We start from the raw sequence: 27,590 nt of genomic DNA, 5'->3' as shown, positions 1-27,590 counted from the left end.
TGAGAAGTCAGGGCCCTCGGGGTGAGTATGTAGAACATTTAAGAAGGGGAGGCAACCTGTTGCTGTGTGGTGGGGACTACAAGTCTGAGCACAACCCTCAGGCCCTGCTAGGGGTTGTAGTCCTTGTGTTGATGGGAAATTATAGCAAAACAGGGACCTGAGTGTAAATATAATCATATACGATATTGTCGCTTTCTTAAATCTATGCCAATGTATTTTTCTTTTTATCATTGTGTCGTTAGCTGGAGCCCCATTGGGGGAAATGAGTAACAGAACAGGTTTAAAGACAGCGTCTGATTGCAAGAATTATCCCCTGAAATATGTGGCATCAGAGGCACCTGGCTGCTCTGCCTCAATAGGTGTACGGCTTGGTCAAGCATACCTGTTTATGGGACCCCCAGAGGACAGAAGTGATGACACCCCTGTTGTCTGTAGACAATTTAAATGTGGCCCGAGGGGCTGGCATGAGAGGCCACTGCCTTGGGCGCTTGGTAGGAGGGGGAGCTGCGAAAAGGGCATCCTATGTTCTTGAGGTACTTCACATATACTGTCCGGCTTCTTCTGGGTTTAGGGTCTTCTGTCTTGATTGGCCAGCACAGGATGACGCATGCTCGCAAGAGTTCATTCATCCCGGTATTGTGTGCCGTGAATGTTCTCTGAGCTGTGCACATCCTAAAGCAAGGGGTAGGCAACCTCAGCCCCCAGCTGTGCTGAAACTCTAAATCCCATCATGCTCCTGGCTCTGGGAGTCATGCCTCTGGCTGTCTGCCTTGCAATGCCTCATGGGATTTGTAGTTCCACCACAACTGGAGTGCAGAGGTTGCCTACACCCTGGGCAAAATCACCTTGCAAGGAAGAAGGCAAGAAGCCTTTATAGCACATAGTTTGTCTATGGCATGCAAAGGAAATTCTTCCTGCTCCCAAGTATTTTTAAGTTCTGCATTAGGGATGGACTCCTTGGGGAGATAATGATAGCGGCACTTTTCTCTTCAATGCTCCTGGGATGTGAGCGGCACTTGGCACGCTCACTTACGATGGAGGACAACTGGTCCTGCATTGTATGTGGTGATGATGTCAGAGTGCGCCCGTCAGGGGGGTGATCGTGTAGTTGGGAGGAAGTATGCTGTAGTGAGCAATGAGGTGATAGTTGCGTTTTCTGATCCCCCCCTCTAGACAAAAGGAGTGCGGGAGCTGCGCTTGCTCAGTATAGCCTATGGGGCTCACCTTCCTGCGTCTCCCAACCCCAGCATCAATAATCTATTTCAGGGATGGACGCATTAATATGGATATCGGAAGCCAGTCTGCCCAATCCCAGGAGCCCAGTCTGCCCAATCCCAGGAGCCCAGTCTGCCCAATCCCAGGAGCCCAGTCTGCCCAATCCCAGGAGCCCAGTCTGCCCAATCGCGGTTGCCAGTCTGCCCAATCGCGGTAGCCAGTCTGCCCAATCGCGGTAGCCAGTCTGCCCAATCCCAGAGCTAGTCTGTCCAATCCAGTAGCCAGCTCCATTGACAACAACTAGAGGAAACCACAAAAATTGGGCACCAGCTGTAATTTTGAAGGAGCATTGGTGACCTGGCTCCCGGGATTTGTCCAGCCTTGTGCTATTTATATATTTACATAGAACCTTTTCGTTTCATTACATACTTTATTTTAGACCTAGTGACATCATCACTGGGTCTCTGCTTCTCCATGCAATGCAGCCAGATCATTGCTGGTGGGAGGGGCCAGCAGGGTGCTGTACGTAGCTTCCTGAAACCATCACTGCACCCAGCCTCAGTACTCCTCAAGAGCCCTCAGCCCGTGATGCAAGCAGTGGGTTGGCTCTTTGGAGGAGGTATGCAAAATGTATTGATGGGTGGGTGTCAGTCTGAAGGAGTGGGCGCTCCTAGGCAGACTGTATTTACATCCAGGTCACTCTAGGTAACACCCACATGTGATGCCGAGCCTCCATGATTGAAAGAACTGAAATCCAATGAATAAAAGGGGCGGGCCAGGGACAGTCAGGCTGGGGAGGAAAGAGAATGAGGATACTAGATGTCCTCCAGCCAGGAAATGATATGAGCTCTCTTACTTGCTGCATCTTCTAATGCTCATTGTAAGAAGTATGGATGCACCGATACCGATTTTTCGGTTACAATACGGATATTTATATTTCGGTAGTTCCTGATGCCGAATACTGGTACTTCTCGTAGCATGGAGCCGGCTTCCCAGGCAATCAAGAAGGCGGCCGGCCGGAAATGACACACCGCATGGCTTCTTAATTGCCCGGGAAGCCGGCTTCATGCTTTTTGGCCGGCTCGATGCTGATTGGCTGGGAAGCCGGCTTTGCAGTTAATTAGCATTGAGCTGACCAAACCGCAAGGAGCCGGCTTCCCGGCCTATCAGGAAGCCTGGCTGCGACCTGATTGGCCGGGAAGCCGGCTCCATGTTCCCTCACGGCACTGCCAGTTCCGGTATCTGGAGCAAGGTATCAGAGCATTTGGGCGAGTACGAGTACTTACCCCAATACTCAGTATCAGCACCGATATCAATACTAGTATCGGTGCATCCCTAGTGAGAAGCTGGCAGTGTGCAGTGAAATCAGAGGAAGCCATTTCAGTCCAGGAGAGGAGCCGCTACAACTGTGCAAGACTGAAAGGGGGCGGGGCAAAAGTTCAGCTTTAAATCCATGGGACCCAAACAGCAAAAAATAGCCTTACATAGTTTTTAACTCTTACCGACTCTCCAAAACGAATTCCAAAAATGACTGTACATGCTCTTTAAGCTTTGCCTGGGTCTGGAGAGTCATTGGTGAGGCTTTTGTATTGGATTGCTATTGTGGTTTATTGGCGGGTTCAGCTCTGCGTATACATTGAGCAATTCGTCCTGTCAGCTGATACACAGATTCAATACTTGTGAATTCATTTCTATTACAACATTGGATGTGATTCAGAAGTTCTATAATTAGCCGGCTGTGACATCACCTGATCACATGATGATCAAAGACTGCAGGCTTCCTTGGAGCACATGACACATGGAAGCGTCAGCCGTATTCTTACTCATTACTTTCCTCTCCCTAGAGGGAAATTTCAGGCAACAAATAAAACGAATGGTGAATCAGTACTCTGAGCCAGTGCAGCCGGAGTAAAGAGAGCACCTCACAGGGTCACCGGGAATGTACTTTCCAAAGCCTTTGCTATGCAACGTCCTCTTTTCTGTTTCGTGTATCACCGCTTGCATTTCGGTTCCATTCACACCTGAGATCTCCAGATTCTGGCTGCAGGAAGCTCCGGATTCCTCCGGCCAGAATCACAAGTGTGTGCGAATGGCTGCTGCCGCTCAGCCTATACAATGCAATGACAGGTTGACGGCTGCAGCTGTTCGGATGTAATCAGGCACCACCTGCAGTTAGGGACAGATGATCGTCCTTGGATGCAGTCTGTGTCCAGAGACAAAAATCTGCCCTAGTGCTAGAGTAAGTACCATGGCCCTTCATACCAGAAAGTAAGGGTGCATCCTTCATACTTGGAAGTAGGGGGACGACCTTCATACCTGGCAGTAAGGGGTACTTCTTTTATGCCTGGAATTAAGAGGGACGTCCTTCATGCCTGGAGGTAACGGGGACGTCCTTTATGCCTGGAGGTAACGGGGACGTCCTTTATGCCTGGAGGGAACGGGGACGTCCTTTATGCCTGGAGGGAACGGGGACGTCCTTTATGCCTGGAGGGAACGGGGACGTCCTTTATGCCTGGAGGGAACGGGGACGTCCTTTATGCCTGGAGGGAACGGGGACGTCCTTTATGCCTGGAGGGAACGGGGACGTCCTTTATGCCTGGAGGGAACGGGGACGTCCTTTATGCCTGGAGGGAACGGGGACGTCCTTTATGCCTGGAGGGAACGGGGACGTCCTTTATGCCTGGAGGGAACGGGGACGTCCTTTATGCCTGGAGGGAACGGGGACGTCCTTTATGCCTGGAGGGAACGGGGACGTCCTTTATGCCTGGAGGGAACGGGGACGTCCTTTATGCCTGGAGGGAACGGGGACGTCCTTTATGCCTGGAGGGAACGGGGACGTCCTTTATGCCTGGAGGGAACGGGGACGTCCTTTATGCCTGGAGGGAACGGGGACGTCCTTTATGCCTGGAGGGAACGGGGACGTCCTTTATGCCTGGAGGGAACGGGGACGTCCTTTATGCCTGGAGGGAACGGGGACGTCCTTTATGCCTGGAGGGAACGGGGACGTCCTTTATGCCTGGAGGGAACGGGGACGTCCTTTATGCCTGGAGGGAACGGGGACGTCCTTTATGCCTGGAGGGAACGGGGACGTCCTTTATGCCTGGAGGGAACGGGGACGTCCTTTATGCCTGGAGGGAACGGGGACGTCCTTTATGCCTGGAGGGAACGGGGACGTCCTTTATGCCTGGAGGTAACGGGGATGACCCGCCTCAGGAAGCCGGGAGGCGGGTCATTACTTGCCGTCTAGCTTCCTGATCGCACGGGAAGCTGGCTCCATGTTCCTCTATGGCACTGCCGGTCAGAGGAAATCTTCCTCTGACTGGAAGTTCCGGTATCGGGGGTAAGTATCGGAGAATTTGGGTGAGTACGAGTACTCACCCAAATACTCGATATCGGCACCGATACTAGTATTGGTGCATCCCTACCTTAGACCTTTTGTGGAGACGGGGGAGAGAGGCTCCAGGGACCGGTCTAAGAGCAAGCCATCTCCGAAGATCAGGTGAGTATAACTTTTTTTTTTTTTTTACCTAGACAAAACCCTTGCAGTGTGAGGGTAGAAAGGGTTTTTTTTCCCCGAAGTTCTTCTTTAATTTTGGGGTACATCTTTAAGGTGCAACCAAAAGATTTTTGAGGAAGCACGGGGAAATGTTCCTTCCTGTTGCAGTAAAAGGATGGGAAAGGAGCAGAAAATTCCCCAAGAGGAACACAGACAACCTGACGGAGCTCTGAGTCTTTCCCCATAGTTAAAAAAATCTTTGTCTGGAGTTCCACTTTAAGGTATAGAATGAGGTCAGTCAGTGGAAATGATCAGCCGGCACCAACGTACACTCGTTGGGTAATAATATCTGGGCGGTCATTGTGTGTTTTGTAGAGTCATGTGAGCGTTGTCACCTCTGTGTCTGCCACACCTTATTAGAGGCATGCCAGTGTATCAGCGACGGGTTGTTGAACCAGTCCGGACTGGGCGGGACATTGCAACAAATGATGTCAGCTTATTAATATTTTACTAGATCCATTCGGCCTCTTCTTACTGTTCCGTAGGATACGCTTTCCCTGATCTGCCAATATAATGACTGAAAAAGATACAAATGTAAGGAAGAGACGGTGACCCCGACATGCTCCATTCATAGATGATGTTCGGTGTCACTTCCTGGAAGCGTGGCTTATATGAAATTCATACACATAGTGAGACACCACCTCCCATTTCTTTCATAGAGGTTTCCTTGGTTTTAGGACGTATGGTGCAACCAAGAAGACAAGTCATGTGAATAATTATAACATTGGCTTTCATATATGAAAATTAGGGATGCACCGATACCGGTACTTCCGGTAGCATAGAGCCGGCTTCCCAAGCAATCAGAAAGCCAGGCGGCGTGTCATTACTCACCACCCGGCTTCTTGATTTCCCGGGAAGCCGGCTCCATGTTGATTGGCTGGGAAGCCGGGTTCCCGGCCAATCAGTGTCGAGTCAGGCAATCAAATCTGACAATATGGTGACACGACCCCCACCCTGCAGACAAATCATTGCCCTCACATAGATCCTTAGCAGCAGTCATTACCGTACCAGTCCCTTGGCCAGCTGGGCAGACACCGCTCTCCAAGCCCTCCGGGATCTGCCCACGTCTCCTGTGTGTACAGAGCCCACGTGATTGGCCCCTCAGCTTGCTACTGATTTATCAAAGCAAGCGCTCACCCAGTCACAGGTGAGTATTATACTTTAGCACCAACCTTGTTCCTCCCACAGTCATTGCGCTAGGTTGTGGCGCTTCCGTCTCCAATTTTGTTTCTTCCATTATGATACATTATGTATCTCTCGTGCCGCTAACTTTGGGGCCAATGCATGTAGACAGGAAGTGGCTGAAAGAGGCTGCAATAGGTCATCAACACCGAGATGGGAAAAATAATCAATGTAAAGGTGGAAACAGTCATTTCCAAAAGAAAAGGACATGGGAAATTGTCAGTGAAGGTTCTCATTCATCCAGGTCACGTTATATCTGTAGAAAATAGATCAAGGCAACTGGACTTTATTTTTCTTGAAGACATTTTGCTGCTCATCCGACCAGCTTTCTCAATTCATAATTTCTAGACGGATGACCAACGAAACATCAAGAAATATACAGCAAGTCCAGTTGCCTTGATTTATTTTCTGCAGATATCGCATGGCCATTTGTTAATAAACAGAGGAAACTAAATCTCGTCCAGTTGGGGTTTAGCTCTACGTGAAATATGTTCTAATAAGGAGGGATTGGTGCGTCTGGGGCAAATCGGAAAGACTGAACAGGCTACAGTATTGAACATGGTCATCTCTTGACTATAAGTGGTGCTGCTCTTCCATGAAATGTTGTCAAGCGATGGCGAGAAGGACTGCTGCACTGTACCCAAGTACTTTGAAGCATCGGGAAAAAATGTTTTCTAACCAGAACGACAAAAAAAAAAAACAGCAGGTCCAGAAGGGGTTAATAATGTCTGCTCTTATCAGTGCATCTTTGTCTGGAATATTCTAATCCTTTTCCCAGGGAACAATCGGCCTGGAAACACAGTATTGACATTGTACGTCCATGTAGATGGAGTACGAGCTCTCACCATGGTCGTCACGCCTGCCCACTGTGTAGCATACGCCCTTCACCGACAATGGGATCATTGAAAGCCCCATAGCAGCGTGTGTCTGTCCAGATTTCATGCTGAACATTTCTGAATGCGATTAGGATCTGAGAAAGTAGTGGGAGCAGCAGTATGTATAAATAATACCCCCCCCCCCCCCCCCATCAACATGTGAGATTACTCGGGGACTTTCTATTTATGTCCAGAAAGGATTGCAGCTGTGCTAAAGGCAGCAAGCAGCTCATTTTACTTTAAAGGTAATGTTATAATCCTTTTAGATTGTAAGCTCTGAGGACCAGGGCCCCCCTATCCCCCTTTGTAACTTTACTGCTTCCCTTTAATTTGTTAGAGGGTTTCTATTCCACCTTATCCCTCGCTTCCCCAGCAGTCTGCGCTGTCCTCTTCTCTCCCATGTTTCGGGTTGTGTGCCCTCAGCATACACACATACAGTGAAGGACTGCTGGTCCTGCATTGTACATGATGATGTCAAAGTGTCTGCGGTCGGGTTCTGGGGCGGCGATTGTGCAGCTGGGAAGGGGAGGAATTAGAGAAGTATAGTTGCTTTTTATTTCCCCCCCATAGCTGAAATGAGCATTTAACCCTTGCAGTGATGGGGTCACTTTTTTTCCCGGAATTCCCCGTAACAGGAAGAGATGGGAAATCTTCCAATGGGGACACAAGTTCCCCAGAACAGGAATAGAGGAGAAAGCTTCTATTGGGGACACATGTTCCCCAGAACAGGAATAGAGGAGAAAGCTTCCATTGGGGACACACGTTCCCCAGAACAGGGATAGAAGAGAAATCTTCCAATGGGGACACACGTTCCCCAGAACAGGAATAGAGGAGAAAGCTTCCATGGGGGGGGGGGACACATCTTCCCCAGAACAGGAATAGAGGAGAAAGCTTCCATTGGGGGGACACGTTCCCCAGAACATGAATAGAGGAGAAAGCTTCCATTGGGGACACACCTTCCCCAGAAAAGGAATAGAGGAGAAAGCTTCCATTGGGGGGACACGTTTCCCAGAACAGGAATAGAGGAGAAAGCTTCCATTGGGGACACACGTTCCCCATAACCGGAATAGAGGAGAAAGCTTCCATTGTGGGGACACGTTCCCCAGAACATGAATAGAGGAGAAAGCTTCCATTGGGGGGACACGTTCCCCAGAACAGGAATAGAGGAGAAAGCTTCCATTGGGGACACACCTTCCCCAGAACAGGAATAGAGGAGAAAGCTTCAATTGGGGACACCTGTTGCGGTAATATAACTGTTGAAGATAAGATTTGTTTATCTTGGTGCACATTGTCACAGAAAGTGATGTGAAATCTAGAATTTCACTGGTGCAGAAGGTTAAGGGAAATCTTAAAATGGGGACAACTAGATATGTCCTTGCTTTGATTTCCCCTCACTTCCTGTTGTGTCTGCAAGACAGGAAATCAAGGTAGTTCTCCCCAAAGGGACACATGCAAAAAAAAAAAATCAGACGGGCTGTAACTATTCCCTACTTTTTCCAGAGCTAAAAAAAAAACTAGATACACTTTACACCGAATGTGAAATAAAAGTGTGTTCCCGATCATTTATTTTATCTTTTTTTTCTTTTTCCTGATAATTTATTTGTATATGTTCCTCATACTGGGGCCCTTGACCACAGCGCTTGGCAAAAATCTGTGCAACTGTATCTCAAACCCTAGGCGTTCTGACAAGTGTTTTCACTCCCCACAGGAGATACAGGGTCCGGTAAAGACAATATTCCACCAGAATGACGCATTGGTTTCACCGCAACCCTTTAAAGGCGACCGCTCCGGTGTCATTTAACCTCTATGGCGTGGCTTCCACCCAAGCTGCATCAAAGATATGCAGGTAAGGTTTTATGAAGACATTTGCATAGATTATATATGTTAGAAAATTCTGTTCAGTGTTCTCACTTGTTAAATCTGCACTCCAGGCAAACACATGCACATATGGGAGTCATTTTACCTTTAAAGGATTTATATTTCAGACTGTCCAGTTTTTAGATTTACACAGCTCTGCTTCTACTGCACAGCCTGCTGACTTGCCTTTTCTCTACTTAAAGGAGAAGTGTTGGTAGAGTAAAATATACTCTGACCAAAACCTAGAGCTGGCATTGGACAATGCAGATGTCCCACGCCGGCTCTATAGAGCAAGAGCTGAGCAATCATACAACCGCTGATCGCTCAGCTCATGGATTCTCCCTGCAGAGAGTAGTGACTGTTGTCAACGCTCCCCGCAGCCATTCCCCCCACCCCTCTCTGTTCTACCAGCTCTCATTGAACGGCAAACAGGGGAAGGGGCGGGCACAGATGGCTCTGGCTCTAGGGAGGCAGAGCCAGCTGTCAATCCGGCAGCGCGGTGCATCCGGCAATATTGTCAGGATTCTTCCCGGCTGCAGCTCGGCATATAAAATGTACTTCTGTGACCCAAAAGTGAACGAAATCCAAAGAAGGTTTGGCTTAACTTTTATTTTAAGCAACCCACCTTGATCACCTCCCTATCCCCGCGTTCCAGTGCGTTCGGTCTCTGGTATGCACTGGAACACAAGCCGGCTGGATCCCTGCGTTCAGAGGCGGTTGTGGAGGTGCATTGAAGTCAATGGCACCGCAGCCACGCCCCCGCCCGCAGTGCGATCGTCCGCACCCAGAACACAGGCACATTAGTGCTTGCGTTCCGGTCCAGTGCATTCTGCAAAAATAGTGCTTGCAGTTTTTTTGCAGGACACACTGGACCGGAACGCAGGCACTAATGTGCCTGCGTTCCGGGTGCGGGCGATCGCATGTGGGGCGTGGCTGCGGTGCCATCGACTTCAATGCACCACCACAACCCCCTCCTGCCCCCTGAATGCAGGGAGCCCGCCGGCTTGCGTTCCAGAGGTCGAATGCACTGGAACGTGGAGTTTGTGGTGTGAACCGGCCCTAAAGGAGCAGGTTCTTGAGGTCATCTCTCTGCTCCAGTCAGCATGTTCCTTGTCAGCATAAGTACATCCAGGGCACCTGCAGTCCCCTAATGCTGCCCTTCCCTCTCCTAGTCTGAGTGTTTCTGTTCAGATAATTAGTCGGCTGAATGAAATCATATTCACGTATTTACACAAGCTGCATTTAAAAATAAATGGAATTTTAAAGGAGAACTATGGGGGTTAAGGCTTTTCCCCATAGTTCTCCTTAGGGTAACGGGGGGACACAAACTAGCGTCCTCCCGTCACCCTAGGCTCAGTATACCGCAAGCTGCTGCTTGCGGTATGCTGAGATGCTGAAGCGGATCCTGACAATTATGTCTGGATCCGCCCAGCTGCGTGAGTGACAGCTGGCTCTGCCTATCTAGAGGCAGAGCCAGCTGTAACCCGCCCCCTCCCCCCGTCCGTTCCGCCATTCAGCGCTGGCGGATCGGAGTGGGGAGGGGGGAATCCAGAAAAGCACTCGCCTCATAGTTCTCCTTTAAAATAAATCTATAACTGCATTGTGTCTGTTCAGCTTTAACGTCCCATTGGGAAGATTCCTCTTCACTTCCTGTCGGGGAGATTCAACAGGGAGTGAGAGGAAATCTCTACAAAAGGTGGGAATGGGTGTTCCCATTAGAAGGTTTCGCCTTGTCTCTTGATCTGGTGACACCTCTAGAATTTTGATTCCCCATCATTTTCTGTCCCTGTAACAATGGTCACCAGAAATACTGGAGAAGGTGACTCTCCCCAGTGGGGACACACGGCAATAAAAAACCCTTCCCTACTTTATCCAAAAGTTTAAAAAAAAAAAAAAAGTTTTAGCAAAACTTACACTGTAATAAAAAGAGGAGCACGGCTTAGTTAAGTGATACAATTTCAAATTTGTTTTGTTAAACATATAAACAGTTTCCGCAGATGGGCCACTGACTGGCCTGCTCTGCACAAACAGTCCCTGAGGTCCATTGATCAATGCCTCTGCATGTGGTAAGATGTCCAGCATCGATCCCAAATTGTCAGAGAGAATTGTACTGAAGAAAATATTGGGGCTACCAATGCTGACTTTCTAAAAATGCGAGTTGCCCGGATGTTGCTGGCTTCAGTTTTTCTGTCACTGACCCGCGGCAAGTATTGGGCTCTGGAAGGTCAAACTGAGGTCAGAACACCTAATCTGCATACTTATTCTGGGTCAGTGACAGAAAGTGCTGAAAGTACTGGATCAGCATGACGGCCAGGAAACTAGTATACAGCTAGTGTAGAGCTCTTCTTTAACAATACTGTGACCTGTGTGCATTTGTCTCATGTCTTCCTGTCTTGCCCTGCAGTGATCTCAGAACTACAAGAATGCGTCTGATGGAACTTTTCACCGATGCCACCTGTAACCCGGATATGATGCAGAATGCAACAGATGCCTATTTCTCCCTGTTGCTGGGTGTGTATCTGTTACCTGCCCACAGTCTGTATATTAATATGCCGGATGAATGCTGCCCCGCTTTTGACAGCAACCAGGCAACACTTTCGATAGCTACCAGCTGTCACATTCAGCTGTCACTGGCAGTATCGATCCCCACTAATGATTATGACATAGGAGAGCTTCCTGACTCGCCGCTGCCCGCCGACCATCAGGGGCCCACGATTCAAAGTCAGTCACTCAGCAACAACATTCTAAACCTTTTTAATGTTCTGTTTAAAAAAAATATATATCTGTTTGGTGGTATTCTGCATTGCTTTATACAGCGGCACAATGCAGAACACCAGCAGCTACAGAGGAACAGCAATAATACATTAAACACCCGGTATAATGCATTATTGCTGGGATTTGTTGTTCCTCTATAGCTGGTGTTATTCTGTATTGTGCCGCTGTATAATGTATTATTGCTGGGATTTGTTGTTCCTCTATAACTGGTCAGTGGTATTCTGCACTGCGCTGTATAATCATTATACAGCGCAATGCAGAATACCAGCAGCTTTAGAGGACTACAAATCCCAGCAATAATACATTTATTGTATAATGTACTATTGCTGCGATTTGGTGTATTCCTCTAAAGCTGGTATTCTGCATTGCGCCGCTGTATAATGTCCTATATTGCACACCACACTTTTTTTTTACTTCCACCACTCCAAGCTTGCTCCCGTGATGGACTATAATCTCAATACAAACTAGTAGTCCCATCACTGGAGCCTTTTTTTTTTCAATCCGATTAATTGAACGTAATAATCGGCTAACTAATCGATTTTGAAAATAATTGTTAGCTGCACCCCTACTTACCTGCAGCATTTTATATGTAAACATGCAGGCTTACATGCAGCATTTCTCATGTAAACGCTCAGGCTTACATGCAGCATTTCATATGTAAACATGCAGGCTTACATGCAGCATTTCTCATGTAAACGCTCAGGCTTACATGCAGCATTTCATATGTAAACATGCAGGCTTACATGCAGCATTTCTCATGTAAACGCTCAGGCTTACATGCAGCATTTCATATGTAAACATGCAGGCTTACATGCAGCATTTCTCATGTAAACGCTCAGGCTTACATGCAGCATTTCATATGTAAACATGCAGGCTTACATGCAGCATTTCTCATGTAAAAGTGCAGGTGTACGCGCTGTATTTCTCATGTTAGCGTACAGGTTTACATGCAGCTGTTATGTTAACATGCAGTAATGCTTCCTATCCAGTTAGGATGAGCTGCTGATGCACGGTATTACCTGCAGTATTATTTGTTAAGCTTCGCACTGCAGTGTGTATTGTGGTGCTGTGTTGAGTGGGTCAATCAGTGCCCACTGTACTTGTGTGCTTAAATCAATGGAATCACAATGCACTGCACAGGGGGTTGCTGGTTTACATGGTGTTCAGTTAGTGATATAATTATCTGCTGCTTCCCTTCTGAATATTAGGTTTTATCAATTCCCTGGATGGTGGAACAGAAGACAGCAAGCTGCGATACATCCAGAACTTCAAGTGGACGGACACCCTGCAAGGCAGCGCTCCAAGGTACTCCATCAAAACGCAGCATATAAGAAGTGTTTGCTGTGTCCATAGGAACCAGTTAGAGGATTACTTTAATCGCCTAACTCACATTAAACTGGCTGTGAAAATTTGATTGGTCGCTGTAGCAAACGCACTTTCCTTCCAAACACTTTTCTGTTTGAAGCCCGATGATCTATGAATCATTGGATTTTAGCCATGCTATCACAATCTTATGACAAATGTATTAGCGTTATGCTTCTTTGTTAAATAATTGTTATGTGGTATACACCATTTCATCATCAGCCCCAAAAAAGGCATTATTAATACAACATGTGTCTCTTTCTCACAGTTCACAGCAGGATGCCGTCTTTGAGCTGATCTCCATGGGGTTTAACGTGGCGCTCTGGTACACAAAGTATGCCTCTCGGCAAGCTGGGAAGGAAGAGTGAGTATACTTGAGGGGGGGACAGTAATCCTGCCTTCTCCAGATGAGATGGGCTGGTGTAATATCAAGCCTTATGTCCAGGCCTAGATAAATCCAAACACCTGGCTCTATTATCCGTTCATGGTGAATGTTTTGTTGCTGTGCCAGTGGGAAAGCTACCTACTGGAGATAAACTGATCAGCCCACTGTAGTGCTTGGCACGATCTCCACTCTCCTGGCACTGTTCATTTCAAATATTCATTTACATTGACCCCAAGGAAACTGATTATATATGCAATTTAAACCCCTCAATGTACCAGTGAATAACACGTGTACACAATTAAAAAGAATAAAAAATAACATTTAACAGATGAGTACAGAAAATGGCAGTCTCAGACCTTTTGGAGCCGGGTGTCAAGGAGCGAGCGGTGTCCGTGAACAGCTGGAGTGAAGGAGACACTCTGAGGACCCGTGGAGACCGGGCTGACGGCGACGCGTTTCAAAGGTTAAACCTTCTTTTTCAAGCCGATGTGAGGGGCTACTTCTGCACGCGCAGTGCAGTGGGTTGTGCCGCGTTTTAGACGTGTTTTGGGCCGGTTCTGGTCAAAAAAAAAGTGGGGTTTTTTTAAGTTTAACATGGGCTTTCAGGCACTTGCATGCGTTTTGATGCATTTTTGATGCGTTCCAGACCAGATCCAGAGCAGGTAAAATAGGGCTTGCCGCAGTTTTTTCATCCGGTCTGGATCTGGTCTGGATCCGCACGCTGCGATGTGAACTGGAGGTCAAAATACCATAGGAATACATTGGACGCAGTTTTGATCCGGTCTGCACCTGCTCTGGTCCGGATCTGCTCCGCGCTTGGTGTGAACAAGGCCTTAGGTTCTGTCCAACTCAGCAGGGGAGCCCAACCTGCAGACATCTCGCACTGCAGGCTGCTGAGTTCCTGGGTCTGTACACCCGTGCCCATTATGAGGAGCTCCCACCATCTCTGCACTGAGTTCCCGGGTCTATACACCTGCTGTGAGGATATCCCACCATCTCTGCACTGAGTTCCTGGGTCTGTACACCTGCTGTGCCCATCATGAGGAGCTCCCACCATCTCTGCACTGAGTTCCCGGGTCTATACACCTGCTGTGCCCATCATGAGGATATCCCACCATCTCTGCACTGAGTTCCTGGGTCTATACACCTGCTGTGCCCATTATGAGGGGCTCACACCATCCCTGCTGGATGTACTTTATATTCTGAAGAATGTAACAGGAGGAGCTGAAACTCCTAATGGGGAGGCTCCCAAAATGCCCAGGTGGATAGGAGTAGTGTTGGATTTTATAAAATTGTTACAATTTTGAAGAGTTGACTTAAAGGATGAATGCACTTGAAAACAAAGTCCACTTATCCTTTAGGCCCCTGTAAGCTGACATCACAGTTCCCTTTCCAAGCACACATAAATACTTACCAAGTTCTGACGGGCCCGGCCTCGGTTGTTTATTGACATACTGCGGCAGAAGTCTCCTTCTCCTGGTCGCGTCTGCATAGTAAATCACCATTGACTTCTGTGGGGTTCGTCTCTGTCAGGAGATGGAGGTAGATATATAGAGAGGTGCCCTCTCTGTATACATTACCTCCCTCTCGCAGACTCGCACGCTCTGCCTCTCCCGCTCACAGCCGCCGAACCCAGCGAAGTGGGCGGGGACAGGGGCGTAACTAGAAATGACAGGGCCCTATAGCAAAATTTGGTTTGGGGCCCCCCCATGAAAAAAAGAAGTACTGTGCCTGCGCCGCCTCCATCTCCTTCTCTTCAACTCTGCTCCTGTAGTACAGAACACTTTGACCGCTCACTGCTGAAGAGCCCACAATAGACCGAGCACAGCCCACCAGAGACCCTGCTGATCCCACCATAGACCCTGCAGAGCCCGCAATAGACCACACAGCGCCCACCTGAGAGCCTGCAGAACCTACTTGAGACTCTGCACAGCCAACCTGAGAGTGGCCCTGCAGGGCCCACAAGAGCCCCCTCAGAGCCCAACAGAGGCTCCATGGATCCCACCAAAGACCCAGCGGAGCCCACCAGGGACCCCGCAGAGCCAAGCAGAGACCCTGCTGAGCCTAACAGAGACCCCACAGAGCCCATCTGAGAGGGACCCTGCATAGACTCTCTGGTGGGCTTTGCAAGGTCTCAGGTGGGCCTTGCAAAGGTCAGCCCCAAGCCGCCCGCTGCTGGGCCCCGGCCTCCTCCACTTCCAGGCATCAGCCTCCTTCTTCTTCACTGCCAGGCTCCTGACTCCTCGGCCGCCACCGGCAGGCTGGCCTCAGCCTTCAGCAGTGCCTCCACCGCAGGTCCCCGGCTACCGCCACTGCCAGGCCGCGACTACCACCACCGTAGCTGCCGGGCCCCAACTACCGCTGCTGCCTCCTCCTCCTCTCCCGCAGGGCCTCTGGCCCCAGCCCCCTCCTCTGCCAGGCCCCGGCCTCCTCCATCTGAGATAATAGTTGCGCCACTGCTACCACCCATAGTATCGGGTGTCTGGCATCCCCCTCTTGCTATAGTGACCCATGTAGCGTGGAGAGTGGGGCGGAGGAACCAGCACGGTCCCGAAGTAGTTCCGCCCCTGGGCGGGGACCGGGCAGTAGCGCGCTGTGATTGGCGGAGGGTTGCCGTGGCGATAGAATGCTGACCCGGCACGGGAGCCGCGCTGTGTCAGATTACACAGCGCAGCTCCCGATCGGGCTAAGCATTCTATCGCCATGGCAACCATCAGTATCCGGCGGCCGGCGGGCCCCCCATCTCTGCGCCGGGAGTGTCGGATGAACGGATGATCCGACACTCTCGGCGCAGAGATGGGGGGCCGCTGGGTACCGATCCGGCGCTGGGACTGTGCTGGGCCCCCTAGAGGCCCAAGGCCCTGGTGCGTCCGCACCGCCTGCACCGGCGGTAGTTCCGCCACTGGCTGGGAGAAGAAGATGGCTGCCATAGGATGTCCACAAACAACTAAGGCCGGCCCCTCGGAACTTTGTGACTATTCAGCCGTGCATAAGGAGGGAGCGGTGACATCTAAGACTAAAGGATAAGTGCACTTTGTTTTAACATGCACTTGTCCTTTAACCCACCAGGATTCACCTATAACTAAAATATTCTGTTTGCGTATACTGATATTTTAAGATCTGTGATCTGTGTGGCCCTGAGTTGCGAGGCCTATAAGGGATGCTTGCTGGTCGATGGTGTTGTAGGTACTTAGTCTATGTATTATAAAGGGGGTGAGACTTCTGAAACATTACCAATCTGCTATTACTGTGCCTCTAATAAACCTTATTTAGAGAGTATTTAAAGCCCAAACTGTTTCTGTTTTGGATGGAGTGGTGAGTGGTTAGAACCCCTGTCTGATTATTTGTCTGTCTGTGTACCCACTGGGGAGGGTTATCCTCTCTGTTTGTCCAGGAGACCATTGTCATGAGACTGAAAGTGAGGGAAAAGGGAAAATTTTGACTGGTTGCCGGTACAGGAATTTACCTTACTTTGGAGAGATTTTCTCTCACTTCCTGTTATGTCTACAGGACAGGAAGTGAAGGGAAATATTTCAAATAGGACACAGATGTCAAAAAACCTGATAAGGATTTTAATCATTTCATTTTCTATCCAGAATTATAAAAAATTGCCCTTAGGTATACTTAAGCTGCTTGAGGGAAGAGAAGAGCAGAAGAAAGTACCAGGGTTGTGAATGGGTATTTAAAGTCCAATGAGCAGCCTAGATAAAGGGAGAGGACACAGGATCAGAATAGTGGTGACATGTTTTTCTAATCTGTGCTGGTTAAGTGACAGTTATTTCCATGAACAAACCCTTCCCTCCCTCGTTTGTATACATAAAATGCTGTTGTTTTTCCATATAATGTCCGTGAAATTCATTGTAACTTTTTCCAGCATCACAGAAGATGAGGCCAAAATGGTTCATAAAAGTCTGAAGGTCGCAGCGGGCATTTTAAAGCACTTGAAGGTAAGATGGCCGCTGTTTTGTTCATATGGTCATTGGAGGTTTTAATACACTGCTTGGTGTCATAACCTCAAATGTGTTATTTGTACAGGAAAGTCACATCCCAAAACTTATTACTCCGGCAGAAAAGGGACGGGATTTGGAAAGTCGTGTGATTGACGCTTATATCATCCAGTGCCAGGCAGAAGCACAGGAAGGTACAGGGTCCATTTAATCAATCCCTGTGTGTGTATATGCATGTATGTATGTGTGTGTGTGTGTGTATATGTATCTATTCTCTATCACAGTTGTGCTCAAAAGTTTGCATACCCTTGGAGAATTGGTAATGTATGTACCATTTCTAAAGAAAACACGAGTAAGCAGGCAAAACGCATTTCTTTTATTTTTATTGGGATTCATATTCAGCTGTAGGTCATAACAGAATGGCACAATCGTAAAACAAAACATGGCAAAAAATACAAAAAAATTAAATTACCCCTGTTCTAAAGTCTGCATCCCCTTAGTTCCTAATAATGTGTATTGCCCCCTTTAGCATCAGTGACAGCTTGCAGTCTTTTGTAAAAGTTGTCTATGAGGCCCCGAAATCTTGTTGGTGGTATAGCTGCCCATTCGTCTTGGCAAAATGCCTCTAGGTCAGGGGCGCCCACAATTTTTCGTCTAGAGATCTACTTTTCAAATGACGAGCTCAATGAGATCTACCAACGAAAAAACACCTGCATTCAGGGGCGGGAGGGGTTGTGACGGTCCATTGAAGTCAATGGCACCGCAGGCATGCCCCTCGCCCACAGTGCGATCGCCTGCACCCGGAACCCAGGCACATTAGTGCGATCCGCAAAAATGCTTTAAGCACTATTTTTGCAGATCACACTGGACCGGAATGCAGGCACTAATGTGCCTGCGTTCCGGGTGCCGGCGATCGGACTGTCTGCGGGGGGCATGGCGATTGACTTCAATAAAATGCCCCTGAACGCAGGAAGTCGGCCGGCTTGCATTCCAGTACATCCTAGAGGCCCCTGCGTCCTGTCCTCCCGCGGTGCTCGTGTGGCCGACGTTGCACATGGGGAGAGGTGTCCCTCCCCTTTCCGTCTGTGGCATCTGATACATTTAGCCGGTAGCCGCATGGGCAACGCAGGTACAGGAAGTGATATAAATCACATCCTGTTCATTCATAACTGGGGTCACATAGTACTATGTGTCCCCAGTTATTTACAAACACTGGAGTGATCAACTGATCGCTCCAGTGTTTGTCCTGCACAGAGGTTTGGAACATATCACTGATGTGTACCGATCCTCCGCCGCTCGGCCACGCACACGGGGGCTCAGCTTCTCCTCTGGATTCCCTCTGCTCTCCCTCACAGAGGCAGCGGGGGATCCGAGGAGAAGTGAAAGAGGCACTTTACCCGCGGGGCAGCAGAGGAGGGAGCTGCTGTCACAGAACTAAGGCAGAGCGGTGAGGAGAGAGAGAGAGAGGCGCCGGCTGTCAGATCCTGGCCGAGCGTCTTTCTCTCACTCCTCACCGCTCGGCCTTCGTTCTGGGACAGCTGCTCCCTCCTCCGCTGCCGGCTGCAGCGGTTTCTTCACTTCTCCTCGGATCCCCCGCTGCATACAGATGGGGAGAGCAGCGGGGATCCAGAGGAGAAGCCCCACGGCGGGAGGATAGGACATCGCGATCTACCAGTGATCGCGATCGACCTAATGGACACCCCTGCTATAGGTCACATAAAGTCTTAGGTCGTCTTGCATGAACCGCATGTTTGAGATCTCCTCAGAGTGGCTTGATGATGTTAAGGTCAGGAGACTGTGGTGGCCACTCCAGAACCTTCACCCTTTTTTTTCTGGAGGGTCAACTTGGCTTTTAATACGCGTTAGTGACTTTAATCCTCGGTCCCATGTAGCATGTTTCACTGATCGTGGGATCTATGCAGAGAAAGTTCAATTTGGTTCTAAAGACCTTGTCACAGTTTAAACGTTTATATTGTAAACTAGACTTATTCAGAAATGTCAGATTCAATATGACAGGAAAAGTCGATGTTTTCCTCACGGTGAATGACCCATCATGACATATGTTTGTTTTCTTTCCTGTGGTCAGTGACCATCGCACGAGCCATCGAATTGAAGCACAATCCTGCTCTGGTAGCCGCTTTGGCCCAAGAAACTGCCAATTTTTACCAGAGAGTTGGTAAGTTTGATGTCACTGTGAAGAGATCACGTTGTCTATGTGCTCATTACCCAGAAATGTAGAATTCCAGCCCTGCTGTAAAATTTGGCCCACACTTACATACTGTATGTAAACAAAGACATGTACTTGTAGGATATGAATGCATAGAGCTCAGCACACACATTACTATCTGATTGTACAATCTGTGTTAGATCTACCAGCAAGTATTTAGTACAAGGGCCTGTCTGATTGTATACAGATCGATTGGATAGATTGAAGTGGTATTAAAATCTCATACTTTTTTTTTCAGTAAAGAATCCAGATCAGACAAATATATATTTCCCAGCAAAGTATTTCTTTGTATTTTTGCCCAAACACTTAGTTATCTGGTATTCTGAACAGCTCCAACTCTCATCTCAGCTTCCTTGAACTTCCTGTCCAGTACAAGATCACAAGGGACAAAGCAATCTGCAGCAGCTGCCCATCTACTAGCTTAGAGAAAGGAAGAGAAGGAGTAGGGAGCAGGGGTGATGGGGTGTCTTACCTTGCTGTGCCTGCGTGTTTGTGGAGGCACACACAAGGGTGGCTCCATAGGATCCTGTAAGGGAAAGAACCACCCTAAAACAGGATATCGGGACCAGCTGATTCTGCTGGAAGTTAGAATTTTTGGACATCAAGAAGCAGCATGCATTGTAAGTGATTTCATCAGCATTTTAAATAGCTTACAAACCTTTTGACTTCAATATCACATTAGGTCGGTCCAACATAGTTTTGGTGGATCTAATGTTGATTGTAAAGTGAGATTGGAACTAGTATGGTGAGCCTTATGCTGTGACTGACTGGCTGCACACAACTAAAAATCCTTGGAAGGATTGTGTTTGGCTGATGTTCTGTTTTTAGTTCTACATACTATCACCTCTTTTCTCTGAAATTGAGATATGACCTTAGTATAGAACTGGGACAAGACCCTCTGGCACCCAAGGCAAAAATGCCAAAGAGCGCTGACACCCCACTTCCTTCTCAGCTAAGACAGATGGAACTTGTACATCTGCACATACAGGAGCCGGGTCAGTGCAGAGTGCAAGAAATAACAGCCACTGTCCACCCGCCCAGGGTTACCATGTTTTGGTCCAAAAACCCACCAACCTGATAGGGGAGATTGTGTGATTTCGTGATCGTTAGCATGTTAAATATTATTATTCTCATGATTTGTTCTACCATCTGGGAGCTGAACTAGTTTATAACTTCTCAAAGTACAAATTTTATACTATTTGTCCCTTTTTTAAATAAATATAAGCGTTAATAAACGTGTAAAAATGTGTTAAAAACATAATATTCATTTATTTCCAGCACTGCAGATTACAAGGGGGAGCCTCTCTCACACTGTAATCAGGGGAACTCTGCTGTCACTCTGACAGTTGGTTCCTGCACTGTATGTGTCAGTAGCTTTGGAGCGGATTTAGCCGCGATTCAAGCTTGCTCAATGCAAGCTTGAACGCGATATCGCGCGGCAAATCTCGCGATATCGCGCAATATGCAAATCGCGCAAAACAAACGTGCGATTTGCATATCGCGCAGTGGGAACGGGGCCTTATGGCACTCTGGCTGGCGTCCTAGTGGTCCATCGCCCAGCTCTGGCCGACGTCCTAGTGGTCCATCGCCCAGCTCTGGCTGGCATCGTGCCAAACATCAATGCTCTTACTGGTTGCCAGGAGCTGGGCAGGATGCCAGCCAGAGCATCCCAGGTTGCTAAGAGCTGGGAGGGAAGATTTGTATGGCCCTTACAGATCTCACCACCTGGCTCTTAGTAACCTGGGATGCTTTGGCCAGAAAGGCCCTCGTGACCCAAAGAGATGCTGCCTGGGGCTACAACCTCAGGCTGCCTCATTAAAGAGACGGCCCTGAGTGGAGGTTACAAAATAAAAGTTATCAGATAGGACACGATAGTGGCTGTTATATGCAGTCTGATGCTCAGTATATTGTAGCAGACAATACTGTGATGTAGTATCTATGTGACCCTTTCTTTAATTTGGTTGCAGACCACACACTCTCCAGCCTGGATCCAGTTTACATTGCCAAGTGGAGGAGCTACACCCAGCTGAAAATGTGCTTTTATATGGCCTATGTGAGTATCATAATTTGAGGCTGGACCTTCTTACTAATTGTCTACAAAAAAACATTCATGTCTTCTAGTTATCGCTTGTATTATTATATTAAAATATAATCTTAATTGTTTGCTATGGAAAATATTGGGGTGTTTAACTCCAGCATTTTGTTTTGACTAGAGTGGTGAGGGGTTCTCTCTGTCCCCATTTCAGAGATTTCCTCTCAATATGGTGGTTGTCAGATATGGGAGTGTGTGAAAAATCTTTCCATTTCCTGACTGTTAGTAAGAACAGGAAGTGAGGTGAAATCCCTACTACCAATGGGGACACAGGCAGCAGCTGAAAATTACATTTAGTTAGGCAAGGCAAGTTAGTGAAAGTGTCCTTCTCATTAACAGAACAAAATTCAGAACAGGTACAAAAGATGAATGTAAACACTTGCTTGTGTCAGCAGAACACCCCTCTGTTCTCAAGGAATCCTTTGCTGATGTCAGCTAGCAAACTGTCACTTCCAGGAGTGTCAATGAGAACCAGTGAGCCCTGCGGAGGACCCAGGAGATCGGCCCTCCCAAAAGTGACCTCAGCATAGGATTTATTGTGATTATGGCAGTGTGAGCTACAGGAAAGGTAAGTATATTCTGCTGATACATGTAGGCATGTTTTTTTTGTTTATTTTTTTTTTAATATATATTAATGACGGGTCTCTTTAATCCCAAAATATGCATTATTAGCAAGTGTTATTGAGTGTGCTTAGACCTGAACCAGCTCTTAAAGGGAAGCTATAAATATTGTAATTACACTTGTTTTATATTCATTTTATTTAATTTTTATCTAAATAGTTTATATCTTTTTTTATTTTATTACATGGCCTTGTTGTCACAGATACAGGTTCTTTCTCTTCTTTTTCTTTTTCTCTTCTCTCTCTTGCTCTGTAAATGTGAAAAGGAGCTCCAGCTGCAGGCCACATACAAAATATTGATAGGCAATATTTCATAATTTCTTGGGTAAAAACATATATATATCCTTTTTTGTAGGTTTACTGTTATCACGGTCAAACGTTGCTGTCCAGTGACAAGTGTGGAGAGGCGATCAGATCCCTGCAGGAAGCTGAGAAACGTAAGTATTCAGACTTTGTATTGTCTATGATGACTCTATGTTTGATAGAATAGAGCAGCATTTCTTTTTTTTACAGTCCCAGTACCCTTTAAAAGAATGCACAATCTAAAGGGACTGGAGTCTAAATGTAAAAAACAACGTGTGGCCCCTCCAAAGCTCATACCAGACCCTTATCCCAGATAGTGGTGTGATATGGATTATAATGTGGATTAAAATATGTGTTTCCCCCTTCACATCAAATTACCCCTTTAAAATCAGGAACCCCATCTTTACATCAAAGGCCCTCCTTTAACACAAGGAGACCCCTTCACATCAGAAGCCTTAACTGCACCATGGAAAGGCATGACGCTGTGCAAGAATTTTGAGGCACCCCAGAGCGCCATGACACCCTGGTTGGGAAAGGCTGGCATAGTACATGTCATCTGCACTATAAAGTGTTGTGCTGTGAAAAAATATTTGGCTGTTTTTTTGTATTTTTTTTTTTTTTACAGATTTTTGACATTTGCAGCTCCATGTAGGGATCTCCCAGGCTTCTTCCTCAGCTGCACCCTCCCCTGCAGCATGGTGCCTGAAGCTGGTGCCTCTCTTGCCTTTGCCTTTCTTTCTTCCCTCCAGCCCTTCCTACGAGAGCCTTAACTTTGTCTTGCTTTACGGTGTATCTAAGCAAAAACACAAAATGTAAAATGTTGCAGCTCACTATGCCTTAGATCCATAGGTCTCAACCCCGTGTTCAGTGGGTCGCCGCGTGCCTTCCACTGCGCTGAGAGGCACCTCCGCCTCCCCCTAGCTCAGTACAGTGTCAGTTCTTGAGCTGAGCAGCCTTTCAAAATATGCTACCTGGCACTGAGTGTCAGCTTCGGGTGGGGGGGGAGTGGGCTGGGGGTATGACTGCGAGTGAGCTCCATCCATACATGCATTGCTTACAGCTCTCTCCAAGCCCTGTAGAGGTGCCTGGACCAAAGTGATGCCAAAGTGATGTCAAATTCTGTCTCCTGTCACCTCTACAGGGCACGCAAGGAAGGTGTGAGAGGTGCGTGGTGTTGTCATTCATTTGAATGGCACCCCAAACACACCTCCCACCCACAGTTTTGAACGCCTGCACCAGAACACGAGGTACAGTGGTACCTCGGTTCACGAACGCTTCTGTTTGCGAACAATTCGGTTCGCGAACAGGAAGTTGGGCAAAATGTTGCCTCCGTTCGCAAACTTCGCTTTGGGTGACTAACACAACCGCAGTCATTTTCCCTGCTCTGACACATGGTCGTGGCTTCCTCTAGTCGAGATCGCGGTGTGATCACAGTTTGATTCGGTTCGATTTATTTTTCATCTTTTTGGCTAAGATCTTATTCAGTAAATACAGAAAATACCTGTTGGTCCTGCCAGAAATGCTGCAGCTTTGTCACTTCCAGTGAGCACAAACAACCTTCTCTTTCTTGAATAAACTACTAATTCAACGAATCCACCATGTACTTGAGAGGAACAAAGGCAGACATGTTTTGACGTCCTGCCTGTGTGACAACCATGGCTCTCCATAGCGATCACAGAGGAGAGAGTGTAGACATGAAGGAACAGGAGAGAATAAAGGGAGAAAAGCCTGAAAGAAAGAAAAAAAAAAAAGTAATGCAGCCACCACAGCTAAGGACGGGTAAGCTGCGATATATAACATTTGTGTTTTGGGATTTAAATATACTTTAGGTGAATGGATGTTGCAGTACCGTGACTTACCAGTGAGTTGTAGTCGTGCTCTTTTAGTTATTTATTCCAGCTTGTTTATAGCAAGCGATTCTTGCTAGAATAAAACATTGAAAAAGAATGGAATGAATGCTTATTTGTAGTGCTGTCCATGCTATAGATCTCCCCTGTCTTCAGAGAGTGTCGGATGCCTGGTTTCTTATTGACCCCTGTGCATCAGTCTGACGGCCCTTATATCACTGCTGTGTTCTGCAGCGGGGAAGACCAGGCATTTAACAACACTGCAACTATGTCCGATACTGGCGATTCCTTCATAAAACTATGTGACCAGGGATTTATAAAAAACAAAATCAACTGTGTTAAAGCTGAACTCCAGGATAGGAAAATAATGTCTAAACACAAGCGGCATGTGTATTCTTGGTGAGCTTTGAGTATTTCTTCCAGATCTGTACAGTACACCAGTTTTCACTTCAAAGTGAAGACTACTTTTGCAAGTAGCAAGCAGCAGCATTATGAATTTATTATATATTTTGAAACTGCAAGCCTGGTTTACTTATGGATACTTTTGTTTCTCTTATGCAGTATATGGTAAAGCAGAAGCTTTGTGTAAGGATTATGGTCAGACGAAGGGCCCCGGAACCACAGCCAAACCCTCGGGACACCTGTTCTTTAGGAAGCTGGGGACACAGGTGAAGAATACACTAGAGAAGTGTCAGCGGGAGAATGGATTCATGTGAGTTGCAACTTATTTCCTGAAATAAACATATCTGATGTGTGTGTGTGTTGTTGTTGTTGTTTCAATTTTAACCTTTTATAAATGAGTGCTTATGACTGCGTCGCTGTAATTTCCATATTTACCGCTCTCCTTTAACAGTTTTCACAAATCCCATGCCTCTTTTGTACAGCTATTTCCAAAAGGTCCCGGCAGAGTTACCGGAAATGGAGCTTAAGGCCAATTACGGCCTGGTGGAACCAGTGCCATTCGAATTTCCTGCCATGAGTCCGCAGTGGACCCCAGAGACACAAGCTGGCTTCGACCTGACCAAAAGGCCAAAGGATGACGGTGTAAGCAATTCTACTTATGTTTTCCACAATGCACTTCTCTCACTGAAACGTCATGGTGGTAAATGGTATATTTTTATTGTATATGTCATGTGCTCTACAGATTAACGAAACCCAAGAACAAAAATGTACTACAGTAAACTCCCGGTTATCCGGCATCCACGGGGATCGGTAGTTGCCAACTAACTGTAGTTTATGGTTGCTAAAGAGTTAATAGTAACTCTCCAGCAACCACCACGCGGTAATACCCAATAGCATTCTGGCTATTGAAGCCCCACCCACTGAGCAGAGGAGTGGCTCCTCTACTTGGTGGACGGGTGCAAAGGCAAGTCTGCTGTTGGCTCTTCCAAATTGCAATAGCAGGCTGGCTATTAAAACCCCACCCACTGAGCAGAGGAACTTTCTCTATCAGGTCCGCTCCTCTTCTCAATGGGCGGGTACAATAGCCAGCCTGCTATTGGCTATTCCAATTTAAAATGGCCAATAGCAGTCTGGCTATTGAAACGCATTGTTTACATTCTGCTGCTGACTGCGGAATCTAGCCGCTGGCCGGCAGCAAAATGAAACAAAGAATTTCATTATCAGCTAAATAAATTTAGTTGCCAATGAAATTTTTTTTGTCTCCCCATTATTATCAAGGAAAAAAAACGGTACTGTACTCTATCTGTGAAGTGCTGTCACCCTTGGACAGGACTGCAGGGCTGCTCCTCTACTCTACCTTTTTGTAACAGAGAAGGAAAGTGTTCCTGGCTGTCCACAGAATTAGCTGAGAACAAAATAACTGATAACGGTGCAGCACAGGAAGTTATCAGCTCATTGGATTTTTCGTAGGGTCAATCATTTGTGCAGTTATTGAATAAATAAAACCAAACTTAAGGGACCGTAATATACAGGGGTACGGGTACTCCTATGGGGGGGGGGGGGGGGAGTTGTGTAGTCCTGTCCCAGGGTTACAATGCTGCTACTACTACTATATAGATAGAATACAATGAAAATAAAGGTAAAAAACTTAAAGCAGACCTTTACCCCCTTTCACCAAAAATCATCTTACATTCATTAGTTAAACAAACAAACTTGTTTTTCATTTACTTACAAATAGAGTTCATCTACTTCCTGGTCCACTTCTGGCAAAAATTATGTAATGTGCCACAGCAGTGCATCCTGGGAAGATTACATCAGTAGAGCATTGCGGGGAAATCTCATCAGAGGCGGATACCAGGGTTAAATTTTTAAAAATACGTACACTAAATATACATTTAATGATGTATTCAAGCAGACCTTTACACTCAAAAATCAGATTCTACCAATGCATCCCTCTATGTATGATGATTAATAATAACATAGACATGTCTGGTGTAAAAAGCTGTGATTGTGAAATACTTACACTTGCAGAACATTCACTTCCTGCTTTGAAATGGCAAAATGACTTCAGTTTGCCAACGCAATGCACACTGGGATAGCCTTGCCATAATCAGAGCATTGCTGGGAAATCTCATCTGTAATCTCAGGAGATCTCAGGGAAAGGCATTGCCCCTACCCCCACCCCCCGGAGATGATGTGCATGGTCACATGTCCTGGTCACATGTCTCAGAGTTCTGAAAGTAACATGGCCACTGTCAGAAGACTAGGGAAGAAAAGGGAAATTACATTTTTTTTTCTTGGGTTTAGATATGCTTTGAAGTGACCCAACTCTCCCGCCTGCCTCTTACACGTTCCTATTGGCCCATTGCTATGATGGGCATGTTAACTGGCCAACAGTAATGTGCAGAAGTAAGGATGGGGCAGGTACATTAACACAAAAGAAGAGCAGAAGCTTTAGAAATCAGACTGGCCCATGATTTGGCTTTAGTGGCGGTTAACTTGCAGGCTACTAAAGGTAAAGGTGTCTCCCTCTAGGTGCCTGTACCTTATATTGTCCTCAGTTTATTATTATTTTTATAATACAGTTTCTTTTAAAGATCAGATGTTCTCAGCACATTACGTTTTACTAACATTCAGTTCACGGGTCTTTCATTTTCTGAAGATTATGTTGGGGTTTTTTTTCCAGGCTAAACCCAAGAAAGAAGAGGAGGTGAAGCCAATAAAGGAACCTGACATAAAAGCACAGAAGGACAGTGGATGTCAGATCTCCTAACCCCGCAGAGAACACTCGGCATCTCCACAGTTCCCTCTGCTCTCATTCCCTGGATCTAGAGGGACTCTGCTCCACTCTTCTAGATATAGACAGGGGATTACCCTAACACCCCCATCTCCAGACCTAGAATTCCCCTTCTGATCTCCTGACTCTGATTTGGTCTACAAAGCAT

The 27,590-nt window shown here is 47.1% G+C and overlaps 1 protein-coding gene across 1 annotated transcript; it reads left to right on the top strand.

Annotated features, from left to right (window-relative positions):
* BROX (BRO1 domain and CAAX motif containing) lies at window positions 1–27,590 on the top strand. The gene is made up of 13 exons (XM_018556505.1): window positions 1–25; window positions 8,540–8,674; window positions 11,090–11,196; window positions 12,669–12,765; window positions 13,091–13,186; window positions 17,082–17,154; window positions 17,243–17,348; window positions 19,241–19,330; window positions 21,349–21,434; window positions 22,449–22,530; window positions 24,805–24,955; window positions 25,128–25,287; window positions 27,332–27,590. The coding sequence occupies exons 2-13, from the start codon at window positions 8,574–8,576 to the stop codon at window positions 27,416–27,418; spliced, it is 1,236 nt and encodes a 411-aa protein (XP_018412007.1). The 5' UTR covers window positions 1–25; window positions 8,540–8,573; the 3' UTR covers window positions 27,419–27,590.

This window comes from Nanorana parkeri, unplaced genomic scaffold, assembly GCF_000935625.1.
Source record: "Nanorana parkeri isolate BGI_ZX_2015 unplaced genomic scaffold, ASM93562v1 scaffold240, whole genome shotgun sequence".
NCBI lineage: Eukaryota > Metazoa > Chordata > Amphibia > Anura > Dicroglossidae > Nanorana > Nanorana parkeri.
Note: the sequence above shows the minus strand (reverse complement) of the source record. Positions and strands in the feature narration are given on the sequence as shown.

Coding starts and splice junctions, on each gene's coding strand:
- BROX (XM_018556505.1), top strand. CDS start 8,574: ATGACGCATTGGTTTCACCGCAACCCTTTAAAGGCGACCGCTCCGGTG. Junction 12,766..13,090: donor CTGCAAGGCAGCGCTCCAAG/GTACTCCATCAA, acceptor TCTTTCTCACAG/TTCACAGCAGGATGCCGTCT. Junction 13,187..17,081: donor CGGCAAGCTGGGAAGGAAGA/GTGAGTATACTT, acceptor AACTTTTTCCAG/CATCACAGAAGATGAGGCCA.